Source organism: Neopsephotus bourkii, unplaced genomic scaffold (assembly GCF_033783945.1).
Source record: "Neopsephotus bourkii isolate Nb327-2 ecotype Australia unplaced genomic scaffold, CSIRO-AGI_Nbou_v1 NB_234, whole genome shotgun sequence".
In the NCBI taxonomy this organism is placed as follows: domain Eukaryota; kingdom Metazoa; phylum Chordata; class Aves; order Psittaciformes; family Psittacidae; genus Neopsephotus; species Neopsephotus bourkii.
In genome coordinates, this window is record NW_026900744.1 from 3,339,949 (window position 1) to 3,352,036 (window position 12,088).

The 12,088-nt window shown below is 40.0% G+C and overlaps 1 protein-coding gene across 2 annotated transcripts in view; it reads left to right on the forward strand.

Moving 5' to 3' along the window:
• The window catches only part of LOC133207734 (BEN domain-containing protein 5), a 965,731-nt gene that overhangs the window by 852,200 nt on the left and 101,443 nt on the right, over positions 1-12,088 (forward strand). For both annotated transcript variants that reach the window (XM_061344850.1, XM_061344851.1), the window contains exon 10: positions 8,824-8,976. In XM_061344850.1, coding sequence (XP_061200834.1) covers positions 8,824-8,976 — 153 coding nt within the window. The remainder of the gene's footprint in view (positions 1-8,823; positions 8,977-12,088) is intronic.

Below are 12,088 nucleotides of genomic sequence, written 5' to 3' on the forward strand. Positions count from 1 at the left end.
GTTTGCTTTTCAGCTCTCAATCACTAGTAAAGCAAGTGTGCAATGTCCATCCACAGACTACCTGTTTTCCAAGCAAGTCGGTGGCCACATAACCCTCGAATGACATACCTGGTGTTATTTCCTTCCACCTGACTGAGCAGGTTTGCAGTTTGCATGCAGATGTATTTCTTTCTTGCTCCACATGGATCTATGTAAAATAAGAACAATCACTACAGGGTTCTCTCATAGGTCCAACTAATGAGATTTTCTTAGTATGTTGTTAGTAGGTGGAAAAAGACACCCAGGGGTCTAATAAGAAATTTCACATGCATAAAATGAACCTTTACCTTTGATGTCCAGCTTCTGCTTATCATTGGTTTAGGGGCTTTTTGAACTGAAAGCTTTAGCTAGAGCAGGGCCTACCCTACAGTAGTTTGTCCAATCTCTTGCTAAAGTAAGCAGTTCAAACTGTAGAAATATATATGCTTTTCATCACCAACCAACACTTCAGCTTTTTAGAAACTACAAAAGTCTTATTCTGGAGCATAAATTAAGGTCTAATTGGAAAATAAGAACAGTGGTACCACATCAAACCCATGCTCTGTTTGGCTCAGAATCCAGTAACCTATTGCAGGTGCTAAGGGATAGACTATGAACAGGGCAAATCTTCTGACAATGTGTGATTTGGGGATTTTCTGATCAAGAAATTGTATCCACTGCTTTGTGTGTAATAACATAATGTAATATTTATCTTTGTATTTATCTGAATGATCTTTGAGTTCACCTCTGTTTTGGCCAGACTCTGGTGGCAGGAAGTTCTGCAGTATAAGCTAATTAAAAACACATTTTATTCTGTTCACCTTAGGTCTTCTGTCTTGTGACTTTCTGCCAGTTGTTACTTATTTAGTAAGAAATAGTGAATAATGACATATATTATCTGAAAGACTAGAGCAACTGGTTGTTAAAGAGTTTGATTTGACTAAATGCAATTTGTCCAACTGGAATAGTTCCTAGGAAATTAGGGAATAGACAGCCATAACTCCTAGCCATTGCTTTTGAGTCAACCACTCTTTGCCTTTGTAATTGGAAGAGAGGCAGGCAATGTCTTTGGGCCTTATTTATGTACTTGTAAAATAAAGAGTATACCTTGGTCAGAAGGCTCTGCAGAGGTATAATTAAACCTTATTGCTAAAACATGAAACTATTAATATTGCTATGAAGTGAATAGCTGAACAGGAAGTCTTCAGCTTAATATAGTTTCAGATGTATAAGCAGAAATTAATGATGCCTGAAGACATTAAATGACTTGCATATGGTTACACAGCAAACAAGTGGCTGTCTAACTAACAGTACCAACGGGCGCTAAACCCCCCCCAGTATAGCTACTGGGAGCACTGCAGCTGAGCAAACTTCCAGAACCAGACTGGAGACAAATTGAATTATCTGGTGAAAATATGGTCATTTAGATATTTCTGTTTTGTAATCCAATTTTGTTGCTTTAATTATCAGAATAAGGAAACAGTTACAGCCTCCATTTGTTTCTCATTTTCTCCCTCCCTTGCTTCCTCTTTCTTCCTTTCTCCCTCCCCTTCTTTCTCATTTTCTTTCTTCATCTCTCAGCAGTAGAGTTCCCTTCCTCTCCCGAAAGCTGTTGATTCTTTTGCCACAGTTCTTCCCTCTCTTTTCTGAAAACCCTCTTTCTGTAGAGCCAGTGCTGTTCAGTACCAGACAAGTGAGTGAGGTTTGATTTACAGAGCTTTTTCTGCAGGGCATATGGTGGGGGGTATATAAGTGAGGTCTGAGACAGGCAGAGACAAGTGACATCAGCAAAGTTCAGGGTAAGGTAATGCCCCATGACCCAGTTCAATCCTAATTCTTTATTCTAATTATTCAAGCAACTACAGACTTCAGAGCTTGCGAAGGTCGAAACCCATGTTGCTGGGTGTATGTGCATGTTTGTTGTTACATGAAGGAGAGATAAAAGATGAGACAGAACAATGACTGTCCTTGTTCAGATTCACCCCTCTAGTTTTGCCTTGGGGTGAGACCCAAAATCCAGAAGAGTATATTTCCTGGCTCCTATTCATTTAGGGTAAAAATCAGACAAGAATTGTACATGCAGCTGAGCCAAAAGCCTTGTCTAAACTTGATCTGGGTCTTAACATTGTGTCTCTGGCCCCTCTCTAACTTAATATGAGCTTGAACAGAAGTGGCTTCTTGATAGAGCCTTTCACCTCCAGGTCACCCTTTCAAATCCAATTCAGCCCTGTCGTGATCAAATGTTGCTACCATCTGACAGCTCTTCTGTGTCCTGTGTGAATTGCTGGCTTCAGTCCAGTAGCTGGTGGACAGGTGCCTGAATTGCAGAAACTGACAGAGCTGACACTAACTGGACATCTCTGCAGAGGGGTCAAAGAGTGAATCAGCCTGGTGGATGAATTAATACTTAACTTGTACACATGGTGATGCTTTATATAGTCAAAGTGCTTTACAAACGTCAGCTAATCCTCAGGAGGTGTTGTTATCTGTACTGGCAGGTGAGAGAAGCAAGCACATAAAGAACCAGGATTAGAATATGCATGTTGCTGACCTCCCACTCTGAGGCCAAAATGATGAGTTTAGCTCCTTTCAGGGCTACTGATGGTCACACCAGAGTAGGGTTTAAGCTCACTGAAGGGGGTCACGTCTTCTTATGTAGATAAAAGCATCCCTTACTTTTTAAGACAGGCAGGAAAGCAATGTTGATGGGCATGCAATCCTTTTGCTTTACGAATCCATGGAACCAACAGAAGTTTTTCCTCCATCCTCTTTGAGACGCTAATGAGTCATGTCAGATTATGTCTATCAATAAGAGATAATCGTTATTTAGATTGAGAACGTGCCATGCAACTGGGTAGGTAAATAATCACTTTTGAATGGTAACTGGGTTGGAGTGGTTCATTCAGAAAGGCAGCAGCTTGTGGAACATCACTGAAATAATCTGAAACAAATTCATGAATTGTTATGAAGAATTACTAGAAGGTCATGCAGAGTTAGTGAGTGGTACATATGTGTTTGCAGGCTGCTTCTTGAAGGACACTTAAAAGACATTATCAGATTGTGTAAAGTTGTCAACAAGAATAAGGAGAAATTGGCTTTTGTGCTTCAGATTAGTTGATGCCTTAGTGTCTACAATGGTGAATTGATTAGGTGGTCCATGAGTTGATGCATGGGAAGACAAAGATAATGTCCCTATGTTTACAAAGGTGTAGTGGTACACCTCTGAAGTACTGCTTCTAACAAGCTGCGGCTTACATCCTCTCCAAAACTGGAATTGACACTGTAGGCCTGACTTTGTCAGGGGTTCTAAACAATGGCAGAGGGAAATGTTCTTGGAAGTATAGCAGTTGTTTTGTTTTGGTGAAGGTTTTTGATGGCCCTTTCAAATTTGGGAGAAAAAAAAGTATGGGAAGAAGGTAAATCTAAAACCAAAATTATTTAGGCATATCAGGCATCCAAGTGCAGGTATTTCAAGACAAGCTTGAAGACATGAACCATATCCAGGCAATTTGTATTCTCTTGTAGAGTCAGAAGGAGACAAGGTTGTGCATCCCTACTGAGCGATTGAAGGCACTGGGCAGAGTTCTCTGGAGACCAAAGGGCCAGACCTGGTATAACTAAGCATGAGGTACAGTCATGAATGGATATACTTGAGACCTATGCAGAATTTTCTTTTGAGAGATTCTGGACCTGGCTGAATCTTTTGTGAACCAAAGGGGCAAATCCTTATGTTGTGCCAACTGTTGGATGTCCATTTGCTTCAAAGAGTGTCTTAGCAGTGAGAGTTCAAAGTCTGCCTGGAGGCTGTTATGTTCTCTACCGCTAATGGCAAGCCATGGTTTTAGCAGCTTGTATAAAACATTGCAAGGTGTTTATCCCATCCCCTGTATGAAATATTAGAGTGAAGAAGGCTTTTGGATGCTGACTCTCTAAAGCAATTGCTATGCCCAAGAATTAATAAAATCCATATTGAAGTGACAGCTGGTGGACAGAGCTGGCTTCTTCCTGCATCACTTGTCTCTCTAGTGGCTCATGTTCTGGGCTCAATGCACGTTTATCCTTTTATTACAGCATTTATTGATTTTTACTTATTTATTTATTTATCAAATATCTGTTTCCTTAAGAGCCATAATTGCACTGTTCAAAATATAACTTTGGCCATATCAGCACTATCTATTAACATAATTCTTTCCTTTTGCTCTTTGATTGACCTTTCAAAGGCATTCAGCTAATGAAACGAAAATGCAGACAAGTGAGATTATATTTTCTCAAAACTTTGCATGTCATCATGAGCCAGTTTCCAGTTTCTGTACTATTTTGACTATTTCATATCTTTATAATGCATGTAAGCTTTTATTCTTTATCCATTATTTTTTTCATTCCCCCCGCTCCCTATCTATATGCATATTTATCAAGCTACCAGAAACTTTAGAGTGACTTAAGAGAACTTTGTAAAGTGTGTGTCGCAAAGGTATGGATTCCAATGAACTTTCGAGCAGAAATTCATTTGCTTATTTATTTATTCTGGTTTTGTGTGGTAAGTGGCAAGAAGAGGCAAAGACCATTCTTTTCGAGGCAATGAGTGTTAACTGTTATTTTGTAGGGAGCGGGTTCAATTGTTGTCTCTGTCTTAGTGAGTGATTTCTGTTTTGACACACTGAGAAAAGAAACATTACCTCCGCCTTTGTTTTCTCCAACTCTGTAAGGTGGGTCATCCAGGTAATTACAGCTTTACTTAAGGAAGAGTGTGTGAGAGAGAAAATCTCTGCTGCTACTTGTAAGCACAAAGAAAAGACACTTGAGGGAATTAAATTGCATGATGATTTTTATAAGGCATCTGAATCATTTTGCATTCCATCTCCAAAGCAGAAAATGATGAGTTTAATATCATATTGTAGGATGTAACTTGTAAGTCTCTCAGAAGGCAGCTCTTGCACCCAGGATGATTGAGACTGGATATTCATTTTCTACTTAGAGGCTGAAGCAAATGTAACTATGAGACTTTGAGCCATTTCTAAATTTATTCCCATTCTTACTGGTAGATGCTGCTGCATTAGAAGCCATAACCAGGCTGGTTTCTGCTGTGTAGATATTGACAGATACCCCTGTGGTTTAACAGCAGATAGAATTGCTTTATGTTTTAAGTGTGTCTGTATGTTGCTCATGTAAATGCACACATACATTTATTAATATCATCCCCTCATTGAAATTCTCCTATCTCAAAGAGAAACAATTTCAGAAGGTCAGCTCTCTGCTGATTTTTCTGAAATCCCCATCAGTAGGTGACATTATGTATTTAATCCAATGTTAATTCTGTGATCCTGCCTAAATTGTAAGACATCAGTAATTATGTCAAAATCTTCCAGAGAACCTCAACTAAAACGTGAAACTCTATTCCCTAGCTTAAAGTTGTAGTGTGGCAGTAGATGAAATAGTTCCTACATATAAAGTATGTGTGTGACTCTAAAGAGACAGAAGAAATACCACTATTGTTCAGGAACATATCTTAACTTGTCTTTTGTGAAACTTGACGCAAATAAATTGTGTCCTACTTGATCTACTACGTGAGGTGCAAGGTGGCAGACTTTGAGTTTAATGTCCCAGTGACTGGGCTGTTATTTTCCATTTTAAGGCCACAATAACTTTGAGAATAAAGAGAATTTTTCTATTAGGAACTCATGTATTATAGAATCATAGAATGGTTTTGGTCGCAAGGGATCTTAAAGCTCATCCAGTTCCAACCCCCATGCCATGGGCAGGGACGCCTTCCACAAGACCACATTGCTCCAAGCCCCTTCCAACCTGGCCTTGAACACTGCCAGGAATGGGGCAGCCACAGCTTCTCTGGGCACCCTGCACCAGCACCTCAGCACCCTCACAGGGAAGGATTTCTTCCTAATGTCTAATCCATATTAACAATTCACTGAATTATTTGTTCTGTAATGGGGAATGTTCAGCATGTTTCCCTTTGATAAAACAATGAATGTGATGAAAGAAACAAGATACAGAAATACTGTTCTCCTCTGTCTGGGAGTAGTACATTTAACTGGCAATTACTCTAGCAGTGTTTAACAACTTACTGAATAGGATGGAGAATTGCAAATTTGGAGTATATTTAATGTGCAGGAATGTGTAGGTTTTTATTCGTTCAGTAGGAGAGTAAGGAGGAAAAAACAGAAAAACCAGTTTAATATTTACTGTGGGCTCACTTAGGAAATTACTTTTGAAATACATTGTAATGAATGACTGGATAAATGCTTTTAGACACTTGGCTGGGTGATGAGCTGTTGAGTGTCATGGTTTCCAAATAAGCAATGTGAAAGCTTAATCTTTAGGTGAAGTTGATATCTGTGAAGGACACCGTTCCCTCACAAATACGCATTGAAACAGACCATTTGAAAACAGTTTTGGTGATCAAGGAAGATCTTCAAAGGAATTTCAGCACCTTGAGGATCCTCTAAAATGATCTGAAATGCCGTTATCAGCATTTTTTTTTTTCCACAGGAATCCTAGGAGATTTTAGAAAATACTGTGTTAGACTGGATGACTTGATCAATTGAACACTACTAAGCTGAGGCTCGGGTCACCAATGTTCTGCAGGAGATTTTCTTGCTGGATAACCTAGGGAAAGATATTTTAGTAATCTGTTCTTCTGCGTTTGTAGACACCTTCTTTTGGAAATAACTTGATAACAAATAAGTTGAATAATTATAGTATGATACAGCACAAATCATACAGTTTATGCCAGCACCTTTATTTCTGTTTATGACACAAATGATACCAGTTTATTGTTATATATCTCACTGTGCTTCTCAATTACTTTTTATTAGTAAATATGCCCCTATAAAGAATTCTGTTTAGCTGTTCTAAAATAAGTATGACTTAGGTTACTGACATCTGTGTGAAGGACATTCATGCTCTGCAAATATCCCGTTTAACTAGATTATCTCCTCCCTTCATCAAATCACTGTTTCGAGACTCTACAACATGTTCTGTTTTATGGTGATATGCCAGCATGCATCTGATCTCATCACATTCTGTTTCTGATGGGGAAATTATCTTACAAAAATAATATTACTCAGTCTTGGTTTTAATTTCTGTATGCTTGGAAAGGAAGAAAATCCTGTGTGGTATTTCATCCTGTCAATGCTAATCTTTCTCCTCAGTGCTATATCTCTGAATAGCAGATGTGTGTTTTATTGCAGTGCTGGTCCTCTATAGCACAGCTTAACGCTTTGGCAGGAGCAAACAATTTATTGTATTAGAGTCAAATACAATCAAATGTTCCTTTTCCTATGAAGCATGGTCAGATATTGATACTGCATTAGCTAACATTTTAACATAGGAGAGGCTTAATAAGATACAGTATTACTCTCTCTAGGCTGTTTAATTAAGCTAAACAGTCACTGTGTATTGTACATTGGTTTTCTGCCAAGGGAAAGTAAATCTGTATCATATTAGTTTCACATACTAAGTGATGTTCTTCCCCCATCAGAGACTCTGTAGAAGAGCTGACACCACTGTCACATGAACTGCATAATACCGTTTCCGTTTGTATTACATTGGACTGTCTTGTAGCTCAGTATTCTCCAGTAGCCTGAACAAGCTTTGTGTGCAGATGAGACACGTGGCTGGAAAACTACATGTTGTATTTTAGTGCCCAGGGTCCCTATTTGCCACTGAGGGGTATAGAGCTAAGCATTCTGAACCCTATTCTTCTAACAGAGCTCTTCTCCATCCCCCTCTTGAGGCAGGGAGATATGAACTGTAACCCTCTGGTTACAAGGAAGGTTCTTACTGGCCCCATGGTGGCCAGGAGACAGAGGTGTGTTTGTCACTGTCTCATCATGGAGCATCATTTTTCTAGGAACAGAAGTTGAAAGAGTTTTGGGAACCTGGGTGATCCAGTGGCACCTGCTCTGGCAGCACTCTTTCTTACTCGATGTTGCCTTTTCATTGCCATCAGTGACACTGTATATGGTGATGAAGGTGAACATTCACTGTTTGCCACTGATGGCAGGGGAAGTGGTGTAACTTATATGTGATGTGAGAAAAAATACGTGCCTCTGAACTGGAGACTTGAGTGGCATTTTCTTGCAGATCCTTCTGATACTGACTTGCCAGTCCAAAAGAGTATAGGGAGAGAGCAGGCATTTCTGTGTTAGCGGTCCGAGTGTTTTCTTTTGAGTAAGAGTTGATGCAGTATCCTGCAGGAAGCTATAGCTGAGAGGCATGCAAAGCACATGTTTGGGGAGTTGTTCTGTTGAATTACTACTACAAAGCAGACTAAGACAAAAATATTTGTGATACTTCTTTTTATAAACTGAAATAAATTGCACAGGAAAAACTGGTCTGTTTTACACATATTTGAGCCTGTCTTTCCTGGCAGAAGGGAACATCTGCATATTGCAATGCAGAACTGTGCAGAGATGGCAAAGTTATGCCCAAACAGTAATGCTCTAGAACTGGAAGGTGCATATTTTTGTATCCATGGCACCAAGCCGAGTATCCAACTGAAGGATAATTATTTTGCACAGTGTCCTGTGCTGCATAAATCTTCCAGACTTCTCAGAACAGGCAAAGAAATGTCTATCATTGGTCTGTGATGCAATTCAAATGCACCCACAAAGAGGTACAAATGGTTGGATGCATCAAAGCAATGTCTTTAACATAACTCTCTGATGCTAGTACCATGCTTAGATTCAAGGATGGCAGTACTGAATTTATGGGAGGCTTCACCTGCACAACACCATTATGATTTATCTTATGTTGAATGTTTTTCTTGTTGTTGTTTCCCCTCAACAGAAGATTAACCTGGAGTTCTATATTGACATCCATGCCCACTCCACCATGATGAATGGCTTCATGTATGGGAACATCTTTGAAGACGAGGAAAGATTTCAGCGACAGGCTGTTTTTCCCAAGCTGCTCTGTCAGAATGCTGAAGACTTCTCTTATGTAAGCAATGCTTCTCTTAATTATTTTTTTCCTAATTTATTTTTAATGATAAATCTCTGGCTTAATTGGATTATGTGAATTTTATTTTAATGTGAATAGAAGGCTACTTGAAATTTTTGTCATTATTAGCTACCATCTTCCCTCTTATAATTACTTTATCCAAAATAGTAAGTTGTGATCTTGTGTGTTGTCATTAGACACATGAACAGAAGCAGGTTCTTTATCTTCTATATTATAACCTTTGGTTCTGAATTATTGAGACACTTCTTTTATCTATCAGAAGTTCTTTTGTCTTTTGATCAACTGGATCAACTTTAATGTTTCTTTTTTTGTGTGTGTGTATTATATTGTCAGTCTTTTTTACATGTACTCTTTACAAGATATAAGAGCAAATAGAAGAAAAAAGAATAAACTTGAAATAAAAGTTTAGATAATTTTCTGTCAAAAGTAGTGACAAAGGCAGTCTGTGCTGTTGAAATTATTTGATATAACATGGAAAAGTGTTGTGCAACAAAATGTGCATTGCTTAATACGTGTCTTGTAATTTAGAAGGAAGTGTGTGTGTAGTAGTTATCTGTGGATATTGGAAATAAATGAGTTAGAAAGGGGCATGTGTTTTTAGAGCAAGTTTTAAACAGAATAGAACAGATCCTTAGCACCCATTGCTTGCAGCAGCTCTGCAGAACTCTGAAGATTCTGGTCCAGTGTGTTGCAACTTTGCGTCCAAATATGACATCCTGGCCCTCGCCATAGCCTCTTCTGTGCATCAGTTTTACTCGAAAGCTGTGCAAGTAGAGTACACAATGCCCCACTCTGCCTGCAATTGCCTGTTTGCTTCTCCTGATCCCCCTTACACACCTGTAGAGCTGCCAGCTAAGCTACTTCTGTGCAGCTACCCCTTGCTCTGTTTCAGTCTGTGCACTCCAGGTTTGCTTGAGCAGATAGTCCTACAAGATGCATTTGGTGTCCCATTTTGCTTTGACTGGGATAAGGAATATTCAGTAAGACATCTTGGCCAAGTCATGCCCTGTGAGGAGGGAAGCCAGTGGATAACATTTTGCACCTATGTAATGGGAACAGGCTCCATTAAAAATTACTTTAGAATCCTGCACCAAGTAAGGAAGAGCAGAAGAACCTATTTTTTGGCCCTGATTTTATGTCTGTTATGTTCTTAACCCTCTTTGTTGGGGGGGCCCCCCCCCCGGTTTCCCTGTTCTCTGCTGTTCCCTTTTTGCTTATACTTCATCCTCCTGGTACTGAGATAAACCTGGGTCTCCTGTCAAAGACGGGGACAGCTGAGGCATGGTGACTGATTCCTCTGCATTGCCATCCCAACCAACCTGTGGTAGAAGTGGTGGGTGCAGGAGGATATGGACACTGCATCATTCCTTGTGTTTAGCTTTGGAAACAAAATGTAAACCAGATACAAAAGCAGATGAGTCTGCACAGCAGAAGAAACTGTAATTGGAAAAGAAGGCCATTTTCATCATGGCAAGAATGCTAGCCTAAAGCTTTCTTATCAAGATGCAGCAGAGAATTTTTTTTATCTGGTGTTAGTGCATATTGTGCTGTGGAGTTTGACTGGGAAGTGGGTATAGAAATGGAGTTGTGCCACTGTTTTATTGACAGGTCTGTTCCAGCAAAAGGAAGGAGGACTTGAAACCTCCTGACTCCTGTTCATTTGTTCATTCCTCTATTCTATGGTAATTTGTTCTATGCAAGAGTGGGAAAAAGCTTGTATCAGTTCCTGACTTTCCTAAGGCTAGGTGGAAGATACCCTTTCTTCTGCCTCTTCTATTCCCAAGAGAGGGGCCTCTAGTAAACCAAACATTTTCCGTTTCTTCTTGGGATCAGCAGTGGCAGCCGGCTGGGTAATGCCTGGGAGGGTGTGTTGCTTCCTCTGTTGCCTCACAATATTGTTTAACCGTTGTCAATGTTGCTTAACAATTGTCTATATATTTTGGGGAATTCGGGGGACTGCTGCAGCATGAAGCTTTCAGTGGTCACCCACTTCAAGGGCTTCTCAGAAAACTGTCCAGAGTGCAGAAGACCAAATTCCATACTAAATGAGGAGGGACAGCAGCTCTCTCTTCTCCCAGTTATTTGGAGCCTAGGGAAGAGGGAGCTGGGTTTAAGGAATAGCCTGTTCTTGTCCAAGAAGACCTCAGTGATTGAGTTTCTTATCTGCACCTGGTTGTTTCAAAACCACATTATAGATAAGAGGGCATTCACAGATCATAGCAATGAAAACCTGCAACTGATAGTTTAGAAATGTTGTGCTCAATTGTGGGATTTCTCTCTGTTACTGTGGGAGATTAACTGCTCCTCTTAGCACCAGCCCTGGTTGACAAAGGGAAAATCTTTGAGAAAATGACATAGGAAATAGAAGCCAATAGCTAAATAAACAGCACAGCCTCTCCCCTTTGACTCTCAATCTCCTTTCTGTAGTAGCTGGCAATAGGATATATATGTCCTGCTTTCCAGTGCACCACAGTTTGACCTAGGTGCAGCTGGCACTCAGTACATTGGACTTCCAACTCACATCCTACTGGTCTCTTGAGACCGGAAGCTTTTCCCCTGCCATCCATCCATGCCATTCTTCTCAGGCCAGCTGAGGGGATAGAAGTGTTGGAAAAGGAGACAGACACAAAGTGTCCAACGTGTGTGAAGCACGAGGAGTGAATATTATTGCTGTCTCCAGGTCTCTATTTTCTTGTTTTCAGCTCCAGCCATGTGGGTTATGTGACTGGTTGGAAATATCAGGGCCGAATCTTGCTGCTCAAAAAAGAGGAAAGGAATCCAGGGCTTCCTGCATTTAAAAAAAGGGGATAAAAAAAGTGTTGAAGATTAAAAATAGTGTATGTAAATATGCCCTATTGACTGCTTAAAGGGAAGGGGGGAAGTGCATCGTTAACATTACCAGGCTGGTGTTTGAAAGTGTGGGAATGGACCACTGTTGTTACTAATTAATTTTCCAAAGCTTCAGGAGGTCTCATTTACATTGTATGCTGCTGCGGCCATTTGTTGGGATTATAATACTTCAACAGCAGCACTTCAAGTGAAAACTGGCGGCTGCATGAAGTGTTGTCCATAATTGACTAGCTCCATGTCT